This window comes from Aspergillus bombycis (genome assembly GCF_001792695.1).
Source record: "Aspergillus bombycis strain NRRL26010 chromosome Unknown contig00052, whole genome shotgun sequence".
In the NCBI taxonomy this organism is placed as follows: domain Eukaryota; kingdom Fungi; phylum Ascomycota; class Eurotiomycetes; order Eurotiales; family Aspergillaceae; genus Aspergillus; species Aspergillus bombycis.
Genome location: NW_019170054.1, coordinates 59,961 through 82,592, shown reverse-complemented (window position 1 = coordinate 82,592; position 22,632 = coordinate 59,961). Strand labels below are relative to the sequence as shown.

Genomic DNA, 22,632 nt, shown 5'->3' with positions numbered 1-22,632 from the left:
TCACGTCTCTACTATGATCGCTCGGAGATATAAATTTCATCATACATTCCCCCTTGGCGAGTGATTCTATCTATGCGTGCAAGAATCGCCTTATCCATCGAGAGAAGCATTGTCGTCAATGTGTAGGTCCTCAAGTGTCGAGGTCATCCCTTTGCCACGCTGCTTCGCTTTGTCAAAGAAATCTTGAGCCTTTTCAACCTCAGATCGTCTCTTCTCATCTGCAAGTCTCTGCTCCCGTCTGGCTTGAATTGAGTTTTGAAAGCCCTCTCCTGGGATCAAGTCGGTGTCATCAAACCCGTCGGTATCCTCCATGCGATGAGCCAAGGAAGACATGAAAAGGTCGCCGATCCAAAGAGAAACCATGCCTCTAAGTTCTAATAGCTCGGGAGAATCCGAATAGGGGGGAGAGACAAGAACTTCATCCATTCTTGCCGCAATCTTCTGGGCTTCGTGTAGCTCAATTGCCCTGATGTCTGCGATGAGGCTTTGCATTTCTTGACTTGAGCCGTCGGAACTCTCTAGATCAGATGCTGCATCGTCCGAGTCTTCCTTGGGTGCAACTTCCTGGCGATTCCGGATATCTTGGCGAGCAGCATTGCTCTCCTCTTGTGTAACATAAACCCAAAGTCCGAACATGGCTGGGTAAAAGTGCAAAGAACTTGTGAAGTCCGGAGCAGTTTTCCGAAATGGATACTGGACCACGAGTCTCTCATAGTATTGCTTGGCAGCTTCGAACCCTTGTCTTGTAAAATAAAGCCCAGGAACTTCCGACTTCTGGCCATTTTTGATAGCTCTCGCAGATCCCGAGGCGTGATCCGAATGCTGGCGATCTCGACGGAGCAAGATTTCAGCTCCAATACCCCATCTCCCTTCAGCGCGCACATCGATTGGGCTTCCTTGAAACTCCTCACGAAGGATTAAACCCCAGGCCCTTCCAGCACGGATGTAGTCTCTATCAAGAAGACAACGATGCAAAATAGAAGAGAGAACAGCGAGATGCTGCAGACGAAGGTTGCCTTGATAGGCAGCAGACTGTGGTGGGTAAACCGGTGGTGTCAATGATGATAATCCTTTCATAACATTATCCTTTCTCCGGTTGCTAGCGGTTTCATCTTTGGCGGGACCATGTGGGAAATGGCCCCCTGGTAGTTCTCTGTCGAAAGATAGACCGGCTATGCGATATTGATGTGCTTCTTCTGGTGACAGAATCAATGATGCACCAGAAGGTGCAATTTCAGATCCTGCATCAGTTGTGTCGCCTTCAAAAACATCGTCCTCAGTGTCCCAGCCATAATAGTCTTTCCTACGCTTCCTCGACTCATACCGGGCAACGCGCGCACTTTGAGGTTGTTGCCATGATGGAATTGGCAATGAGAAGGCAGAGGCTGAGGGAACGGATGCCATCAGCGCTTAAGAGAAGAGTAATCTATGGTCTGAATGTTTGAGCCACTATGCATGAATGCATTGGTCATATGTCCAAGAGTAATTATACATATGCTTGATTGACCTTAATCGTAGCTCTAGCTCTCTAGTTGTATCGCAAAGCAGGAATGCGGTTCCGTAGAGTTTGGAATATGGTATCCTGAGGCACCAAGGCATTAAACCTCAGGCACCACCAGGTGTAGAGGTACTACGTGCTCTAGTAGTGATTGGCAATCAATATTCACCGCCTACTTCATTAGACACAGGACTCCGGAGTAGTATAGTAGTTACTACTAGTAGAACTACAACTCCGTTAGTAGTGCCTAATGGCTCGACCAGTTCAATATGGACCAGAGCCTGGTAACTACACAGTAGTACTCCGTAGTTAGTTGATACTTTATTAGTACTACTAGAACGGAGTACTTTGGAGATGTTTTTGGAATACCGTATGTACGCACTGGAGTTTTTGCACTTTATACGGTATGGATGGATTTGAGCTTCATCTTACCTTGGCTCTACCTGCTATCATGAATCCAATAGCGAAGAGATAGCCTATTTTTGTCCTGTGAGGATGAAGCGTTTTCGGTCAAGAAATATAATCATGTATGTACGTTCCCGGCAAAGTATGTACTGTACTGTAACACAACTGTCACCCTACTCCGAGTATTAGGATGCCAATCCCTCAGCCAAGAAAGTCACGGGCCAGCCTCGACCCGCCTTAACCAAAGCGCCCTGACTTGAAGACCACCACTCCCAATTTAGGTGCGGCCGTTATCAATTGCCATCATCATCATCAGCATCACTACCACCACCACCATCACCCTTCCACCCCCCTCGTTCCTGCCGTCTCCTTCGTTTTTAATCCACCATACCGCATATAATATTACGTTTAAGTCGTGACCTCCGGCCGGCCACCTGGCACTACGACGTACCTACCGTTTCTATTCTTTAATTCTCTCCCTGACGGTCTAATTTTCATAACCGACTTTGTATCGACAGTCCTTTCGCAGTTCCATTATATATTCCCATGTTTTTTGCTTAAGCCGTCCAATGGTATGTGGTGTGTGGCTTTGTTGAATTAATATGGTAGTTGGAACTCCCAGCACCGGAAGTTCACGGTGCTTAGGTGCTGCCGAGGATTCCGCGGATATGTTTGCCTTAACAATCATTTGACCTTCCATGTATCCCTGCTCCTATGTCACTATCTCCCTATCTCTCGAGCATGTTGCCCCTTAGCAGTGAATGCGGTATTGCTTGTCTTACTAATGTTGAACTGTGTCTCTTTAGTCATCAAATGCTGATGGCAATACTAGGCGGTTTATAAATCCTAGCGCCACGTCCTGACCATTCATTTTGTTACTATGGGACAATCTTCCTCTACGCATCAACGCCACAACAGTCCTTCGAACCGTCTGTCATTCATACACCGTGGTCATCGCGATAGGGATAGGGACAGGGATATGAACAACGATCACAACTTGGAGCAAAACGGGGTGTTTAGGCCCCAACGAGGGGCGGATAATGGCGATATGCTACCGGATCAAGCCAGCTCAGGCGGGGAGACATGGCGACCGGCCGAGGAGCAATCGAGCGGTATAGGACATATGGGAAGCATTCAAGAAGAAAATGGGCCACAATATGAACCAACTCAGCGGGAGTATCGGTCTGCGATCTTCGCCCGCATGGCAGCAAGAAGGCAATCCACGATGTCAAGGCTGGGATCCAGAATTCTGCCAAACTCAGTTATTCGTGGCCTTCTTAGCAGCGAAGAAGAAACCCCTGCCGAGGGCCACGCTCATCGACACGGAATCGTATCAAGGTCGATACCAAGATCAGAAGTCGCTCATAGCAGCAGTCGTTTTAGTCCGTTTAGCTCGCTTAGCTCAAGAGGTATCTCTCGACGACGCTCTGCCCGTGGTCCCTATTTCATTCCACGTAGTGATCCGGGACTGCTTTCGGATGCTCCCCACTCTCCTACTTTTTTCGACCCTACCTCAGATCATACACTGGAGACAACTAGAAGTTCTTGGCGTCGAAGTGCTCGGTTGCATCGCGTTAGAAATTCAATTTCGGGTCCGATCACGCAGATGTTCGGCCAACCGTCTACAAACATGTCTGATCAGAACATCGGAGATATACGCCATTCGATGGGGCCAATACCTGACGACACTCCAGGTACATTCCTCCCTCCACCAGGGCCAATGACTAGTCAGATGGACTTTGATGAACCCCATGAACTCGATTCCGTGGAGCCTGCTATAGGACACACCCGCCCCGTCTCTCCCATGTCTTTGCAGTCTGGACAAAGCCCAACTGGCTTGCGGCACTTCCCAAATCTGTTGCGAGCACGCCCATCTAGAGTTTTGCGGCGGGAGGAGCAGACACCGCTCTCGCGTGTCCTTCAACTGGCGGCTGCTGCCATTGCTGCCCAACTTTCTGGCACAACTGGCCCTGTAATGCCTAATATTCAAGCCCTTGGCAACGAAGGTCTCGATAATTCGTTAGAAAACTTTATACAGAGTTTACAACACGCTACCTCCGCGCAGGCAGCAGGTGATAGCCAAGCCGCTTCTGGGGAGAACGGAGCGCCAACTCCGGTCAATTTCTTACGAGTGTTCCGATTTGCAAATTCAGATGGCGTAAGACCCTCAGCAACTTCAAATCGATCTGCAACAGCCACGAATGCTCCAGAGAGTGGCGCAGATGGGATGGATGTTGAGAACCCCACGGATGGACCTGAAGGACGTACTGTTACCCTGGTTGTTGTGGGAGTAAGGTCTGTCCCGTCAGGTAATAGTCCCGGCAATGACCAGCAGAATCCAGGCCCTGGACCCGGCTTGGATACGTTGCTCCGTCTACCGTTCTTGTCACCAGGAAGTCTACCACGGAATCCAGACAACGGTCCTAACCTCACAGCACGCGCTGAAGGACGACCAAGATTTATACCTAGTCGGCATCAAACTGGAGGTCCTAGTACTACGCATAATAATGAAGATATTCCCCTGCAAGTCGGACATCGGAGTCCGTCAAGGAGGCTATCTGATACTGGGAGTCGTGGTCCCCTCTCATCTCTCCCTTCCATTGTCTCTGAAAGCCCTCCTGGCCCTCACCCTCCACCATCGACGCCTGCTGACCCCGGGCTTTCAGCCGTGTCGTCGGGTGCTTCAACTCCAAGCCGAAGAACATCTTCTGCATCGGTGAGGTCCCCAAGCACCTTGCCGCAACTGAACGAACACCGGACTATGCAGCCTCCAGCTGAACCTGCTGATGGTAACACTCCATTCAACGTATCCCGTCAACGACGTCGTAGTGATTCTGAGTATGTCCGCCATCGTGACCTAGGCGCTGGTGCGGTCAGGCGCAATGGTGTTGTCGAACCAGACAATGCTCCCTCTCCTGCAGGTAGAAGCTGGTTGATCTATGTCGTGGGAACAAACCTTTCCGAAAATCACCCTGCGTTTGCGACACCAAGTCTCTTCACCGATGTAAGGATGACATGTTCCTCCCCTTGCCCATAGAACTCAAGCTAACCTAAATACTAGAACCCAACGTATGAAGACATGATTCTACTCTCGTCTCTCCTTGGTCCAGTGAAGCCTCCGGTTGCCACGCAGGAGGACCTCACTTCGGCGGGTGGAGTATACCGTATTGTAGAATATAGTAGCTCTCTTGTTGCGGAAGCCCTGGATGGTGCTGGCGCCATTCAAATTCCCGACGGGGATCGATGCCTGATCTGTCTTAGCGATTACGAAGCTGCTGAAGAGCTCCGGCAATTGACCAAATGTGCGCATGTGTTCCACCGAGATTGCATAGATCAGGTTTGTCGACACATCTATATTGAGCCTTTTCTGCAGAACTAACATATTCTATAGTGGTTGACAACTGGTCGCAACTCTTGCCCTCTATGCAGAGGTCAGGGCGTAGCCGAGACATCGAATGCAGATCACACCCCAGAAAACACGTCATCTGCTTGATTGCCGTTTTCCTGCCCACATTAACGATCATCTGTCCCGCTGCCACCAATTTGCATTGGTTATCACCCAAGATTTGCATGAAGCGCATATTTCATAGCTTAACGAACTTCTTTTTTTGTTTTCACCGAGGATATCCATTACAGCATTTTGTTTCTCTTTTCTGCATACTTCTTCCTGGAGCCTATTTATTTCCTCTGTTCTTAATTTTGGCTGTTGATATTGGGGCTGATAAAGGCTGGATGGTGAGACAACGGATAGAATGACGCGGAATGGTCTCTTAACTTTGCCAGAACACTGGGTTCATCATCTATGTCTCCTGTACCTTCTGATATGACATGGGTATGAAATGCTAAAATCTCTACTATAAGACACTAATTCAGTAGTTGTAACATACTGTGTGGTGAGGTAGAGAAAGAGAGACTTGAGTGGCTCACAATTGTGAATGTGAGATCATTGTAATACTACTAGTAGGAACGCAGTACACGCCCTATAATTCAGGCATTACGTGTTCAGCCAACTACACTACTACTACTAGTAGTACGTACTGCAATACCTACAGTAATCCAGATGCCCCGCATGCGTCGAACTGGAAACCGAACTGTTGCCCCTCTTCAACAAGCTGCTGACTCAGCCCACATCTTTCCTCGACCCCACCAAACTATATCTATTGATCCTCTCAGTTGTTGAGAGGAAAGATTAAGCTTATCTTCGCTCCGTGGTGACTTTTTTTTTTCCATCGCCTGCAAGCTTACTCTGTCCGCTCGACTAACATACTTACATTATAAATTTACCTGGATCAATTGAGTTGGGCAGAAATTAACTAGCAGGAATTGTTACCAATCGTTATCGGCAATCCCGACAACGCTTCCTATTCTCCGTTTCTCCAGCCATACCTATACATTATATCCAAGATGGATACACCGATTCGACTCACTGTATTGATATCAGGCAATGGCTCAAACCTCCAAACCGTAATCGACCAGACAGTCGCGGGACAACTTCCGGTGAACATTGTCCGAGTCTTATCGAACCGCAAAGACGCATTTGGACTCGAACGTGCTCGACGTGCGAGCATTCCTACACATTACCACAACCTTGTGAAATATAAGAAGCAGCACCCTGCGACACCAGAGGGCATTCAGGCGGCTCGGGAGGAATATGATGCGGAGCTGGCGAGGTTGGTCCTGGCTGATAAGCCGGACATGGTAGCTTGTCTGGGATTCATGCATGTGCTGTCACCGAGGTTCTTAGAGCCACTGGAGACGGCTAAGGTTAAGATCATTAACCTTCACCCTGCGTTGCCGGGGGCTTTCAATGGAGCGGTATGTTCTCTATATTCCCCTTGTTGCATTCTTCCCCGCTACATCTATTAAGTTGTGGATACGCCCCTCGAGGAATGATATGATTAACTTGCAAACCCTTGCAGCATGCAATTGAGCGGGCCCATGCCGCCTGGTTAGAAGGAAAGATCGACAAGACAGGGGTAATGATTCACAAGGTGATCTCTGAGGTTGATATGGGCACCCCGATAGTTGTACGAGAGATCCCATTCGTCAAGGGAGAGGATGAAGATCTTGAACATTTTGAAGAAAAGGTCCATGCTGTTGAATGGGAGGTTGTGATTGAAGGGGTGCAGCTTACAGTCGATGAGATAAGAAAGGAAAAGAAACGTGGCTCGACGGAAGCATGAATGAGGTTGCCACAGCAGGGCTAAGAAACAACAAAAAAGAAGCGGTCTGGTCTAAGATGACGAGTCACAGCTATACTCTTCGGGACAATAATTTATGGTTTCAATTAAGCATTGCATGATAGCAAGGGCCTGGCGGTATGGTTACTGCTTAGTTTATACAGTGCATACGTGGTCTCCGGATGTGCTAATGGAAAAGTTTTCCAGGTGGACGCCTTGTGATTAAAGTTTTAACCCCCTCCAAAAGATCCGAATGAAGGTATGAAATGACTCGTAGACTTTTGTCGGCGGTGATCAATCGGATTCAAAGTTCAAATTTACTCCTCTATGGCTGTTAGTACCTAAGCTAAGATCTGTCCAACGCTGAGCCACTGTGTGACTGGTCTTGTGGACGAAGGCCTTCTGGGACTTTATTGTCGTGGAATGAATGCAGATCACGTTATACTCTATTGGGATGGCTACTAGTATGTACGGAGTACCTCAGGCCCTATGAGTATGCCCTTACCTGGCCCTTGTCATACCATAGTTTCCACAGATTCAACATATCGAGTATCTTTTAGATCAGAAGCTAGTGAGAAGTACTTTTGAACGACTCTGACAGTTTGACTCGTCCAAAACAGTGATCTAATACTTTAGTATTCCGCCTTTCTCGGAGTTGATCTCATAGTGGATTAGAGAGACTCCGCCACTCAACCCAAGGTAATTAAGGGCCAGACTCGGAAGGGGGGGTGTGTGTGGTTAGGCCTATGATGTGGCCTCAACGGTTGGCCTGCATCTAAGCTAAGCCTGAGCATATCCTATGAGGATCTACCCTGGATAGTAGGCCGGCACTAAGTGGTTGATGGCTGGCTGATATCCTCCTAGAGGGTTAGTCGCCATTTCCGAGAGCTTCTCGGATGGGACAGAGATTGAGCGCCAGAAATTAATCCCCATCGGAATGAGCCAGCTGCAAGCCACCGGATTTGTGATATGGGGGCCATTGGATCGTCACGCGCACGACAGTCTGGGAGCTGATCCAGTTCTCATCCCCGCTTCTCCCCGTCCTTTCTCCCCTGCTTTCCCCCCCAGCTAATGGTATCAGTTGAGTCAGTTCCCCTTTCAGCAAGCCTCCCAGTGTTACCTGGTTGAACTGTGCTTCAACTGTGCTGGCTTGGGCCCTCTTCCCAGAGTTGGACTCCCTGGGCATTTTGTTTCAGATCGCTGGCCACGTAGGTACCTGTGCGTCATAATATCCCATCCGTGGATCGAGGCAACCCGGGATAAACCTCATTCGAAGCTGATCAGGCGTGCCAGGAAGCAGACTAGACAGCAAGGTAGTCACTTTGAGTTTGGAGAGGGCCACAATCCGAGACCGTGGGCCCCCAAGACCAAAGCGGAACAGAAGTACGGTATCTTTTGACCGTCGGGAGTCGGGACATGTGCAATGTGCATACTTATCGAGGTATGGATGTCCTAGCCATTCAGTACGGAGGAGGTCGTTGGGTCCATCGCTCACGGCCCTGGAATGGTCCCCAAACAATTAATTCATTTCTTCCATGGATCCCTTTTCCCCATCTGGGGAGTCACCATAGGTAGACAACAGATAGTCAAGCGCTTAGTTTGGTACCCAGGGAATGTGAGTGGTAGTTGTCTGGATTGTCCACCCCCGACTGGACATGTTGCTCAATTCCCTTCGGAGTAGAGAGGCAAATCCTTTTCTGTCTTCCAAGTGACGGGCAGCCTACCCACAGGAGCAATTACCTCCTTTTGGGCCATATGGTCCCCATTTCCAATCCTTGGTTAGTACTATTTTCACTGGATTCGGCAGAGAGCCACGCCAGTCAATTCGTTAGTACTCGGATAATTTGGGACCATTTTTTTTCTTTTTCCTTTTTCATTCTTGTCTTTCTTTTTTTATTATGATTATGATTATTATTATTATTATTGCGGGTTTGTGAAGATATCGTCCCACTTGGGTCCAATCCCCTCGTCACGAGCACTAGCCAAGAACCTCTACAAGCCTGGAAGAGGCACAAGAGGAGAAAGGAGAACGACCAAATGAGAGAGGACGAGCTGGTAACTGCAACTTTCATTTAGCAAGATAGACAAATACGAAGAAAGTGGATAGGGTAGGGCGGATTGTGCAGAAAATTTCCATTTTCTGTACATAATAACGGATAGAACGAATACGCCGGAGTACGACGCATAAGGGAAATGAACAATTTCCATTTGCCCCTGCTAATTAGACTGGTCCCCGGCACGAAACTTTGGCCTGTGGGTTGGGTCGAGCATGAGCGAAAGAGAGAAAAGCTGTCAAAACCCTCGATGTCGATCAGGAACGGATGTCTTGTCCGATTATGCCGATTTGCTTCCTCGGCGGGTCAAGTTCCCTTCCATCCCATCCGTTGGAACTTCCACGACCAAAACTATTTATCACGGTTAATCAAACAAACGGGACCTCATGTGGTTGCCTAGATTGTCGACTTCATGAATGATTCTTGATAGCCTCATGAGTTGACCTGCAGCGGACGGTGATCGCCCTGGCGATCAAATGCAGCTGTTCCGCACAACCAACCACATGCACAGGCAGGATGCAAACACCGTTCACCAAATGTCTCACTTGCACTGGGCGGTACAGATCGTGTGGCATGCCTAACCAGGACCACAACGGCTGTCAGATACCCTGGTCATAAGATTGACTTCTATGAGCCTGGTTGATGGAACGCGGTGCGCAAAAAGGCTGTTCCACCGAACCACCATATGCCCCAAGTCGGTAGGACTAATCCTCTTTTCCGTCTCCACTACTGGAACAGCACGTCGGCAAATCCTGCCCAGATAGTACTGGTTTCAACAAAGGGTCAGTTTCATATTTGCCGACGCGGCGAACGGCAATATGGATGAATTCGTTTTAGATGCTATGGTTCTACGAGGCATTTGTAACTTATTATCCACAACATTCCCCGAGAAAGAAGGTTGGGCGGAGTGCTCCGCGTGCTGCAGAACGACCGGGAGGCGTTCCCAAGGGGCCAGACATCCAAGGGAAAAAAGAATAATAAAAAAAATAAAAAATAAAAAATAAAAAATCGAATAAAACTGCTATTTGCTGGGGATAGATCGTCAAGCTGCCAGTAAGATTTGTACCCGGACAGGAAATTACCGGCGTCAAGCTCTGCAGCAACTTGAATCATGTTCTGGAGCTGGAAGACATCAACGGCACTTGCTCGGCATTCCTAGGGCACAGGTACATGAAGCTGGACAAGCCTTGGCAGACATGGCCATATCTGGTCGGGGACCACTAGGTCTCTTGGTCCCCTAACACAGCCCTTTTCACACGGCGTTCGTGTTTGGAATTCTTCCGCTGACGGATGGGCTGACTGATCTGAAAGCTCAGAAACAGTATAGATCGACCTAACATGAGCTCGGTTGCATGACCACCACCACCACCACCACCACCACTACCCACAGTCTCCATGGGGCTCCATGTTACAATTCCTGGATTAATCAGACCAATCAGCGCTCAACTTCCGGGACTTAATTCCGCGGCCTCTTCAACAGTTTCTTTCTTTTTCTTTCTCTTTTCTTTTGCTTTTTTCTTTTTTTCTACATCTGAACCTTGCCTTGGGTCATGGTTAACCTTTTTGACTCGATTGTCCTGCACGTATATTCTCGGTCTAACTCGAATTGTGGCTGATTTCATTCGGGATCAGCATGGCTGGTTACTGAAGGCAGGAAAAGAAGGGAATCGATAGAACACGATTAATATATTTCCTACCAATGAACACGAAGAACTAAAAGGAATTAAGTCGGTCTTTATTTCGCCCGTAAGTTCCGAGGAGACATCATCATGACTTGTCTGCATCATGAGTGGAGAAAGGGAAAACAAGAAAAAAAAAAGAAAAAAGAAAAAAAGAAAAAAAGAAAAAAAAGGGAAGAAAGAAAAAGAGAAGAGGCCAGAGAGGACAGGCAAAAGTAACGGCACATATGGTGGCTGACGGTGAATTGTGCGCCAGTCTTTCTTGGCTTCTCTGCATAAGAGGAAGAAAAGCAAAGACCACCTCCCAGGAACCCATTTGTTTTTTCGTTTTTCTTTCTTTCTTTCTTTTCTTTTTTTGTACTTTCTGTTCCGTAACCCTTAGTCTGGTATTAGCATTTTTTTTCTCCCAGACTGAGGACCCCCTTTTTCTGTTTTTGACTTTTGACTCATGAATCATCTTATGCATGTTTCCCAAGGCCAAAGCCGCACATACCAACCCAAAGCCACTAGTGAGATAGCGTTGGGTCTCTGCCCCATAGTATGGGTCCCATTTTCATCTGCTCATATCTAAAGTCATTCCGGTGCCCCAGACTGTCCGAGGGGAGTTCGGGTGGTTCCTGCAATGACTGACAAGATGACTATATATGGTGCATTAGAAAAGCAAGGAGGTTCTACTTACAGGAGTAGGGGGAAATCAAGGGTGAAAGACAAAAGCAAACAAAAAAAAAAGGATTAAGATTATATCAATTCCGAAATGAACTGGACTTCACATGGGTTCGATAGATAGCGAGCTATGGAGGTTTAAGTCATGCTTCATAATAAAGCCATGAGGCGTAGCTTATCGGTGGCCATGAGGGATCTGCTGATTCTCCATCGTCAGAAACGCTCTAAAATTGGCAAACAGTCGATAGAATGGACTAGTAGAAGATCAGAGGGAGGGGAGTCTTAGGAATTTAGTGTTATATTATAGTATAGGATAGTGTGTATAGTGTCATTGGCATCGCTGGAACTCGCGATGGGTTGGAATTCCAATTAGGGCAATCGAGGCGGTGGTGAAGTCATGGTTCACCTCCTTCTTGCTGCTGCTTAATTTTCCTAATTATTATTTTATTTTCTTTTCCATTTTGCTTTCTGATTTCATGGATTTTTCTTTTTCTTTTTTTATCCTGTTGCCCACTCTTCTTCCCATCCTCCCCTTCCAGATCATACACACTAGTGATCCTTGGATTTGACTTTTTTTGACTCTCCCCATCAGTCTCACTAACGCCATTCATATCCATTCCTGCTTGTTGACCGGGACCATTTTAGTTGTCTTGATGTCTCCAGCGGAGTCACGATTTCCACTTCATCCATCTTTCCGCTTCCTTTCTTTCCGTTTGCCCATCCTTCTCGAAGACGCTTGTTTCAACTTCCTCCCCCCTTTTTTCCCTTCGGCATTATATATAATCAACTATTTTTAATTTAATCCCTAATACTATCCGTCCGCCCTCTCAACGAACATCCTCCTCGCCTGGATGATGAGAGTGGCCAGAGTTCCTAGCCTGCGGTGCCGACGAGCTCTGAGTTGATCAGATCATTTCTCTTCATGCCGATCTCGTCAACATCAATCCGATTGAAGGCTTGGATGCAACTCACCTGGTCTCGGTCACGATGGCAAACTCATTTCCGCCATCTCAGACACCCTTAAACAGCTTTCTCTTGCATCCGTCACAGCACCTGAACGAGCCGTCGGCACTCTCCGCCTACTCCATCCTGGGTCCCGGGCAATATCCGGAGAGTGTCGCCCTGTGGCATAACCCTCCTAACCAACCCCCCTCGCAGTCGGGCTTGTCAGTAACGGCCCCGCCTGCTTCATTTGCGCCTGTTCCGAAGTCACAGTCGCTGCTGCAGCCCATCCCAGACCAGAAAAAGCACAAGCGCACCAGAAGTGGCTGTTTCACATGCCGAGCCCGTCGGATCAAATGTGATGAGACCCGTCCCGTCTGCGATAGATGTCGGAAGGGAAACCGCGACTGTGTCTATCCCACTCCGGGCACGAGCGGCTCTATGGCCTCGGCTGGATCCCGTTCCGGAGCTAAGTCCAAGGCACCTCGGCCCCAATCGCGCGGGAGTGATTCATCTAGCCATGTGGAAGCAGACGACATACACATCTTGGAACCCATCGCCGATGAGGACGAGGAAGAAGAAGGCAGCGTGGGATCTAGTTCACGTTTATCGCCCTCCACGGGTCCGAATGGGACAAGAACCAAGCTCGACCTTCGCAACAAACGCAGCGCACAATCTTTAGCCAGACGCAAAGCGAAGCAACAGTCACTCACAATTCAAGCTGCCTCTGAAACTCCGGGATCTTATAGGGAGCCTAGCAGTTCGCCATCGACTGAGGCGTCGTTGAGGCTCGATTCCGCAAGTGTGCGGTCGGTCAGCGTCGGCCTGAACCCTTATGAATCCTTCGCAGTTCCCAACGCCGCTCATCTACCGGAAGATGTGCGCTTCTATCTCGCCTTCCATCAGGGGTATATGACCCCACGGCATTATTTCATGAGGAGTGACAGCCACCGATTCGTCCATCAGAGTCTCATCGAATTGGCTCTGCAATATGACCCCCTTCTCTATGCCGTCGTCGGCTTCGCTGCGTACCATCATTGCGTTCAAACTGGAAACGGGAAGCTGTATACGTTTCTCAAATATTACAACATGGCTTTGAAGATGTTACGGAAATCATTGGCGTCAAGTGAAGACCATTCGGAGGCGACACTGATCACCGTTTTGGTTCTCACAACTTTTGAAGTAGGTTTCACCATCGTAGTACCGCCATTATCATGCTTCCTCCCTTGTACCACTATTCATCTGTCCGCGAAAGCGCCCTTGTCTTGCCCGGAGAGACACTAATTTGGAATCAACCAGGAATTCATCGGTGACTGGGTAAACCTGATCGACCACCATCAAGCTGCTCATGCACTGATGCGTGAGCTCTTAAGCCCCGAATCCATAATCACAAACGAGCTCCATGGTCAAATATTTCCTTGGTACGCTCGATTTGACGTGGTAGCGGGAATATTAGCCGGAAATGAAATGGTCCTGGGCCGGGAATGGTACATCGCGAAAGAAGACTACGATGCTCAACAGGCCGCCATATATCCAGAGGACGCAGACAAGCAGCTCAACTTGGCTGCGTCGATCAATCGTCGATTCGGGCTGGAGATGGCGTCGTTGTATGCCAAACTGTCGCGCGGGATGATTCCAATTGACGAGTTTATCTTGCAAAATGACCAGCTCGGCCAGCTCATCGAAAAAGTACGGGAAATCCTGGAGAAATTCCACAATTCGGAGTACACTGTCTGGCAGTATCCAGACAGACAACCTTTGACAGAAGATGACATTGTTGACCCGTATATCCCTGGCGGCATGTATCGGGGCCCGCTGTGGGATGTGAATGTGGCATGGATTGATTACTATTCCACCAAAGCGATGTATAAGTACCAATCGCTGCTCTCTGTGAGACAATCGTCACCATCCGAGTTGCAACATTTGGCTCTAGAGCAATGTCGACTGATCGAGGCCATTGAGAGGTGGCCGGAGAAGGAAAATGGATATATGTTTACATATAAGAACAGTATTGGAATGGCGTGCTTGTTTGCCCCTAAGGACAGTAAACATGCCATGTGGGGCCGAAAAAGGTTGGCGCTGTTGGAGCGTAACGGGTAAGTCATTCTGATATCTCTTTCCCCTTGGGCAACAGGTACCACAGAAACCAGGTAACTGACCGTGCATTGGGCGGTAGGTATGTAATGGCCCCGAAGTTCCGGCAGCTATTGGCCACTGTATGGCAGTCGCCAGAGGTCAACCACTGGTGGCTCTCTAACGATGAAGGGTATCCGGATATCATCCGAGAGGTGCGGTCTATGACGGAGGAACGTTCTAATACTCCGCGTGATAATTTCCGCGAGAGTGTTCGCAACATGAGGTCATTGTTCTGGAATATCAGCTTGGATGACTCCTCGAGCTCGAATAATTCGTCCCCATTGGGACAAGAAGACCGATGAACAGGGTTACGTGCCCGAAGCTTCTGCATTTACAATAACACTTTCGAATGCTATAAGCTCACTCTCGAGTCCACTGTGAAGTGTGGCTCCTCAATCTTGAAGACCAGCAGAGGGCTCTGTAGAGCATACTCCTCAACCCTCATGACCACCAGTGGTATTTTCACCATGTCCCGATTATAGTCCAACATTTTCTGGACATTTTCTCTTAGCTTCCACGGAGTGGAGGCTCCCCATACTTGGGGGGGATGCACTCCATCCCAGCGAAACACACCCCCCCGAACTGATGACCGGATGAGATGTCTTTTCCTTAGCCTCTTCACTTATTTTGCTTTTTTAATCCATATACCCATTGAGCGACATCTTATATTCGTTCATGACATGCATTTTCAGTATTATCTTTGTGTTCGATCCTGGAGATGATCGGAACAAAACAAACGAAGGTCCTTTAAAAGTAATATTATAATATTGGACACTGCGCTACTGACAGCCAGGATACGGGGGCAATCGCTTATTCATGGATTTCATATCATTTACTCGCATTTGCATACAGATATACATGAGATCATATATACCCAATGGAAGGAAGCATGAGCTTGTCTACATTCTGTAGACAATCAAACTAACTATCACGGTTTCGTTTGAATTTTACACCTACGCACAATGTTCAGCAACTGTAGTACAAGTCTAAATATAGGTTTGGCCGGCGGAGTAACAACAAAGTCACCTAAAGCCAGACAATCCCTTTATCGACAGTAAGCATAAATGTCAACACCGAACCCGAACCTCCTGAGCCGGAACAACCGTCTCCAATCCACCCGCCAATTCCCCCACTCCATCCTCCCCATTCACATCCTCACCCCACGGCAAAGAATCAACATCGACCTCCCAACCAAGTAAACACCTCAGCACAACTCCCGCCCCAGCTTTACTCATCACTTCGTTCATCTCCTTGCACCGTTCGTCGCAAACACATTCAATACATCCCTTCGGTGTAATACACTGACAAGCCTCGATCCTCGCTACCGCGCGTCGAAGAAGTACATCGACAAACTCAAAAGCCTTTCCTGCAATTCCAGAACCGCAGGACCCGCCCTTGGCGTCATAGAACATTAATCGTGCGGGTCGTTGGCGGGCAGGAGGTCGGAGGATATTCTGGATATTCTCTTTCTCCTTGCTTCGGGCTTCGACGGCGACTCGTAGATTCTTGCCTAGTTCCTTTTTCGCGACCTTGCACTCTGTTCGCACGTCGCCCGGGGAGGAAATGACGAATGTGGGGAGTAGGGAGAGAACGGCGTGTTCGGCAGCGTGTATGGCCGCCGCGATGTTGAGGTGTCTTGATTCGAGGATTTCGAGGGCCCGTGTGGGTACGTCGAGCCACATGCCTTTGGTAAGGATATCGATGGGCGGGTTATCAACCGCCACGGCGTCGAGAACGCGACCTCGTTTATCGATCTTGAAGAAGCCGTAGACGACCGCGTGGATGCGTACGGCGCCGTAGAAGGCGCGGGAGCTCGTTGTCGGGCTAATCTGTCGGATGGTTTCTGTTTCGATGGGGTCGATGTCTGTGTAGTCGCGTTGCATGGTGTTCCAGTCGACGTGGACGCGGACGACGCGCGCAAACCGGCTGTCGGGGTTGAGTTCCTTGACGAGGTATGTGTGGCCCTGGTGGAGGAAAATGCCGCCTTCGTAGATGGTGAAGAAGGCGCGTGACGCCTCGACTTCTTCGAGGACAATGTTGCGGGCGTGGTGGCGTCAATGACGGCGAAGTGCTGGTCTTCTGTGTCGCGGATGGAGACGCAGCGGGATGGTTGTGGGCGGAATCGTTCATGGCAGTGGTAGAAGCCTAGGGCGTCTTGTGTGAGGCGTGTAGCGGCGAATTCGGGGAGTTGTTGCCCGAAGAAGATGCTGTCTTCGTCGGGGCGGATGGGCATCTCGAATGCGGCACATTGCACGTGGCCCTCGAGGATGAGCTCGTTGGCTAGGTCCACCTGCAGCTCACAGTTGGGTTTGGTGAATAGTTCTTCTGGGTTTTTCATGTAGTATTGGTCTGTGGGATATCTGTCTCCGACGAGCACCGAGAGGGAATCCTTGTTCCTGCGTCCGGCACGGCCGCTCTGTTGCCGTAGGTTGGAGATGGAATATGGGAAGCCGAGGGTGATGACAGCATCTAGAGAGCCGATATCGACACCCAGCTCGAGGGCATTGGTCGCCACGATCCCCATTAGCTGGCCCTCGAACATTTCCTTTTCAATTTTCCGTCGATCCTGGGGACTATACCCGCCTCGATAGCCCATAACCAAGTTACCAATTTCTGGTCTTTCGAGGGTCTGAAATTCAGCCCGCACAGCCTGTAAGAGGACCTCGCATAGCTTGCGTATCCTACAGAACGCTATTACCCTTGCGCCTCTCAGGATTAGCTGGCAGAACAGTCGTGCGGTTTCAGCGACGCTGTCTCCACGTCCTGAAGTAGGATCGCCAGGGTCTTTAAAGGGTGTGTTCCAGCATATGAACTCTTTTCGGCCAGAGGGAGAGCCGTCAAAGTCTATTAGTTTGACGTCTTCAACGCCGAAAATAGCCTTCATGTGGCCTTCAGGGTTTGCCACTGTAGCTGAGCATGAGATGAACCGGACATGGCGGTTCCCTACAGCTGCACATATCCTGCGTAGTCGCCGCATGACGAATGCAACATGGGATCCGAAGAGACCGTTGTAGACGTGTAGCTCGTCGACCACAACGAATTTCAGACTCTTTAGGAATGTACGCCAGGCACTCTCCTGTGGTAAGATTGTGATATGTAGCATATCTGGGTTCGTGAAGATGATTCGCGCCTCGTCACGAACCATATTACGATTCTCCATTGGCGTATCACCATCGAATGTCTCGACCATGGTATGTTGCAAACCTTCCATATACTGCAGTAGATCTTTCATACTTCGTCTCTGGTCCTGGGCCAAGGCCTTCGTGGGAAATATATACAGTCCCCGGCTATCATGATCATTTTCCAGTTCATGTAGCATCGGAACCTGGTATATCAACGATTTACCAGAACTGGTAGAGGTGGAAACAATGACGTTGTGACCCTCGTACAGATGATTGATTGCTTCCGCCTGGTGAGAGTAGAACTGCGTGATACTCCGTGTGTTATACAGGGCATTGACGAGATTTTGAGAAAGCCTAAACGACAACTCTCCGTAAATAGCAGGCTGAGCGTCGATCACCCTATGGCCCTCTGGTACGATCTGTGCTGAATACCAGTCCATCTCACGGATCTCCGTAATAATCTCCGACATAGATTTGCGTTCCTTGGGGATCTGCTGTGGCGGAGCACTCGTCACAGGCACCGCATTATCATCATCTGGAGGTACAGGGATCCAAGCATCCTTTTCCCGTTCGAGTTTCTCAACTGGGTCAGTACTGTCGTCTTCACACTGTACTAAGAAAGTATCAACCGCGTCTGAGAACTTTTTATTCCGCTTCTCGATTAACGCGAGCATCTGCTTCTGGCTGTAGACTGGCATCTTCAGATCTTCATCTTTCAACTTGCGCACGGGTTTTGCATCCTCCCCAGACTTAGATCGTTGGGTTTCCCTCTTCAAATCACCATCTATAAACTCGAATAACAGAGCTTTACTCTGTGAGGATGGCTCTATATCACTATCGCCACTATTATCAAGCTCATATCTTCTATGCCGACCATAAGTTTCCACTATCTCCTTGTCCCCAACAGTCATCACTTCCAGTTTCGCCTCATCAACATACTCAAACCGTACCGCCCGCGGCACAAGCACCCTCACCCGCGCAATCTCCTCAACCGTCAATTCCTCGCCCATCTGCGCCTGAACCGCTTTCTTGATGTTCTCAAATGTTGTGGCGAAGTGCTTCCGTGTGCAGCAGAATGTGTATACTATATTCAGGGCGCGGTGCGTCCGTGACAGTTTCTTGAATGGGTCCGGCCATGGTGTAGATGGAGTGCTTTTTGGTGGCGGCGTTGCTTTGGATTTGGGTCCCTTTTTGGCGGCCTTTTTGGGTGCCAGGTTTTCTTTAAGTATATCGGAGGTATTGTTGGGTGTGGATATTGTTGATGAGTTTGGAGAAGTTGGATCTTGGGCTTTTCTGCGTCGCTTGGCTTTGGTTGGCTGTTCTGGGGTTATGGTTGTTGACGCGCCATCTTGGTTCAGAGGGTTATCTTCGGCAGATGATTTCTTGCGTTTTGATACCGAGCTCAAACGGGTTGTCTGGGGGTTGACACCGGTCATGTTGATGCTACATTGTGACGTTTTCAACGTCCCTGGATGGAAGTATGAAGATTTTGGGTCGGAGAAAACACGGGGAGGCGACAAGACGCGGTGTCACGTGGAGATAGGGATGCAATGTTACTGGATTCGGAGTAGTGAGTTTGGGGATCTATAAAAGGTAGCCCTTGAGTACTACTCGAGTCTCTTCAAGAAATTGGCTTGCTAATCATAATTGTTAATCATTGGCAGCGAAGCCCCATAGTACAGTATAGCAATAGGTAAGCAGGATCGGGTCTGTAGACTCTGTTTATGCATGCAGATCATCTTGCTGCATGCATGATCCAGACCCGCTCAGAGCCCGTTCTGCTTCTGAATTGCATCACTATAGTGTGTACCTACTCTTTCGTCATTTAATTTCTAGAGAAAGGGAGGGCTTGCAGTTCACGGCACGCAAGGTAATTCTTGACAGACCCACATTGAAACGCTCAGTCTAAGGTACAAGAAATCAATGTCCGGTTCGAGGTAGTATTAGGGCTTAGTGGCAGGATTAAGCTGGCCTTCGCGCCCTTGTTGCAAAGTTCCGTCATCGATGTATTTACCTTCGTAATCCAGCAACTTGCGGCTCATTGACTGGCAGTCGGTAGTCCATCGAACTCGAACTGAGATGGAGGGGCTCGCGGGCAGGGATCTCCGCACGTCACATGGCAAGTACATATACCTGGAACAAAAACATTCCAGACATCTTCACTAAGTCTATCATAACACCTCGTGCTTTAAGCATTCATTCAAAACCGGAAGCCCGTTCTCATTCTCACAATGGGGGATTCTAACCTAGCTACCTCAACCCCTTTGACCTTGGGAAGTAATCGACGAGGCCCTCACCCCGCATCGAAAGACCGGCCGGTGGATTTCCCCGAATGGGGTCAGCCTTCAGCCAGCGGATACCGCGTAACTGGCCACATTATCGGAGAACCATGGCCCGGAAGGCAGGGCAAACCATTCAAAGTGATCATGATGGGAGCCGGGCCTGCAGGGATCGACTTCTTGCACCACGCCCAGAAGGCTCTGGAAGACCTGAACGTGGAAATAAAATGTTTCGAAAAGAACGCCGACGTGGGTGGTACATGGTACGAAAATCGCTACCCGGGTTGTGCCTGTGATATCCCCAGTGCCAACTATCAGTTTCCTTGGCGTCCGAATCCCGACTGGACTCATTTCTACAGTGGTGCCCGGGAGATCTGGGAATATCTGAAAGGTATTGTCTTAGATGAAGGACTTGATGAGTACATTCAGCTCAATACACGGGTCGAGAAGGCTGTCTGGCATGATGATATATCGCGGTGGGTTTTGACTTTGCGTGGTGCACATGATCAGGTGTGGGAGGAGGATTGCGATGTGCTTTTGGATGGAACAGGGCCTCTGAAGTAAGTTTCAGGGTAAATACAGGCACTTTGAGTCTAACCCGCAGATAGTGCCTGGAAATGGCCGAGTATCCCTGGACTAAAGACCTTCAAAGGGCGCCTCTTTCACACAGCGCATTATGAGGAAGGATATGATCTGACGGGCAAGCGTGTGGCTGTCATTGGGTCTGGTAGCTCTGGGGTTCAAACCGTCGCTTCAATTTACCCTCATGTATCCAGGTTATATGCCTGGGTGCGTAACCCTACATGGATCACGGCAGGGTTTGCTCAAAAGTATGCCGGCAAGGGCGGCGCGAATTTCAAGTGTAAGTGACAAGCTTCTGCCATAGTAGCTCCACTGTGCTCACAGTGCTTCAGACTCAGAGGAAGATAAAGCCGAATGGCGTCGGAACCCAGAGAAGTACTTTGATTACCGCAGACTGATCGAAGGCGAGCTGAACCAACGGTATAAACTTGTGCTCAGGAATACGAAAGAATCACACGAGGCCAATGAAGTGAGTACAACGCATCAGCCAAGTTGAGAACTTCACCTCTAACGAAGCCATAGTACGCATATAACGAAATGAGAAAGAAACTTGACAGCAAGCCGCATCTCGTCGATAAAATTATCCCCAAGAATTTCAACGTGGGCTGTAGGCGGCCAACTCCCGGAAACGGGTACTTAGAGGCCCTAGTAGGAGAGAAGACCACTGCTTTCACCGAACCAGTAGCAAGTATCACATCCAAAGGCTTCACAGACCAAGATGGAAACGAGTACGAATGTGATGTTATAATCTGCGCCACCGGCTTTGACACCTCATACCGACCTCAATTTCCTATCTACGGACTCGACGGAGTCTGCTTACAAGAACGCTGGGCTGAAGTCCCCGAGTCCTATGTAGGAATCGCTGCTCCCAGGATGCCAAACTATCTTATGTTCTCTGGGCCATTCACACCCGTTGCACAGGGATCCCTTCTACCTATCATCACAAAGATGAGCAAGCATTGTCTGCAAGTTATCCGCAAGATGTACGTACAGCACATTCGATGTATAACTCCGAAGGACTCCGCCATTGCCCAGTTCATGGAGCACTGCCGTGCATATCTCCCACGAACATGCTGGGCCGATCCATGCACTAGCTGGTTTAAGCAAGGGAGGTCCGATGGTCCCATCGTGATGTGGCCCGGCTCCCGTCTTGCATTTTTCGATGTGCTTAGTACTCCCCAGTGGGAAGATTTCGATATAGAGTATCATTCTGGGAATCGGTTCGGTTTCCTAGGAAGCGGGTTTTCGCATTGTGAATTCTCTACCGAGGAGCAACTAACATCCTATCTGAATGTTGAGATGGTGAACACGTTGCCTTACCCGGAGGTTAAAAGGTTGATAGAAACCAAGGGAACTGGGAAAGTGAAAGAGAAGCCTCGGGCAAATGACACATCTCCCTAGTTACCTTGACCTGTACACTACTATGCCTTACATAAACCCGAGATATAATGGAAATTCGGTCGTTCGGTGCAGACACCTCACTAGTCAATAAGATTTTAGCCTTTAATTGCTAGTCTCTTCCGTTTCTTCTTTGTCTTCCTTGGAATCTATGATGGTGGGTTATATGGCATTGCCTGTGTAAGATGTCTCTCACCCCTTATCCAACGATGTGGGACATATTTATGCATACGGTAAGTTGAATGTCACTAGCCACTGTGAAAAGGGAATATCAGAAAAGTTGGTAAAAGAAGCATACAGGCACTGATATCCCTACCTGCCATATGCCCTTGCCCTGCCATTGTCACGTATGTCTCTTCGTGTTGATTTACCTTGCGGTGATCAGAACCTTAGATTGAAATGGTAAAACGATTGATGGGTGTATTAAAGAAATAAGATAACTGTACAAAGCGAATGCAGTGGGTGTATATTCAAAAGTTAAGAAAGGAAAAACGTGAATGTCAAATGAGACCCCAGTGCCAGCCAATGTAGAGCCATGCCTATGGCTACATCCAACACTCCAGTCAATAGAGACTCCTCGTAACAAATGCAAAATGCCATCCCATCTTAACCTACTACTGTAAGGATGTAGATGCTCGTCTCCTGCGCCGAAGAGCCCTTGATGCGACAGCCACATCCCAAAACATCTGCCTCC

General features: G+C 48.9%; 6 protein-coding genes across 6 annotated transcripts; 4 read left to right on the top strand and 2 right to left on the bottom strand.

Annotated features, from left to right (window-relative positions):
* Positions 1-90: 90 nt before the first annotated feature.
* ABOM_007438 (uncharacterized protein) lies at positions 91-1,404 on the bottom strand (the record flags this gene model as incomplete). The annotated part of the gene is made up of 1 exon (XM_022534567.1): positions 91-1,404. One exon carries the CDS (start codon positions 1,402-1,404, stop codon positions 91-93), a length of 1,314 nt encoding a protein of 437 aa, XP_022388401.1.
* A 1,379-nt stretch (positions 1,405-2,783) lies between these two features.
* ABOM_007437 (RING finger protein) lies at positions 2,784-5,396 on the top strand (the record flags this gene model as incomplete). The annotated part of the gene is made up of 3 exons (XM_022534566.1): positions 2,784-4,907; positions 4,965-5,240; positions 5,295-5,396. 3 exons carry the CDS (start codon positions 2,784-2,786, stop codon positions 5,394-5,396), a joined length of 2,502 nt encoding a protein of 833 aa, XP_022388402.1.
* A 911-nt stretch (positions 5,397-6,307) lies between these two features.
* ABOM_007436 (phosphoribosylglycinamide formyltransferase) lies at positions 6,308-7,086 on the top strand (the record flags this gene model as incomplete). Its single annotated transcript, XM_022534565.1, has 2 exons — positions 6,308-6,718; positions 6,823-7,086. The coding sequence occupies 2 exons, from the start codon at positions 6,308-6,310 to the stop codon at positions 7,084-7,086; spliced, it is 675 nt and encodes a 224-aa protein (XP_022388381.1).
* Positions 7,087-12,466: 5,380 nt separating this feature from the next.
* ABOM_007435 (Zn(II)2Cys6 transcription factor) lies at positions 12,467-14,859 on the top strand (the record flags this gene model as incomplete). Its single annotated transcript, XM_022534564.1, has 3 exons — positions 12,467-13,603; positions 13,721-14,517; positions 14,598-14,859. 3 exons carry the CDS (start codon positions 12,467-12,469, stop codon positions 14,857-14,859), a joined length of 2,196 nt encoding a protein of 731 aa, XP_022388403.1.
* A 765-nt stretch (positions 14,860-15,624) lies between these two features.
* ABOM_007434 (ATP-dependent 3'-5' DNA helicase) lies at positions 15,625-19,115 on the bottom strand (the record flags this gene model as incomplete). The annotated part of the gene is made up of 2 exons (XM_022534563.1): positions 15,625-16,541; positions 16,571-19,115. The coding sequence occupies 2 exons, from the start codon at positions 19,113-19,115 to the stop codon at positions 15,625-15,627; spliced, it is 3,462 nt and encodes a 1,153-aa protein (XP_022388404.1).
* A 795-nt stretch (positions 19,116-19,910) lies between these two features.
* ABOM_007433 (flavin-containing monooxygenase) lies at positions 19,911-21,941 on the top strand (the record flags this gene model as incomplete). The annotated part of the gene is made up of 4 exons (XM_022534562.1): positions 19,911-20,518; positions 20,567-20,820; positions 20,873-21,009; positions 21,063-21,941. The coding sequence occupies 4 exons, from the start codon at positions 19,911-19,913 to the stop codon at positions 21,939-21,941; spliced, it is 1,878 nt and encodes a 625-aa protein (XP_022388405.1).
* Between the last annotated feature and the right edge of the window lie 691 nt (positions 21,942-22,632).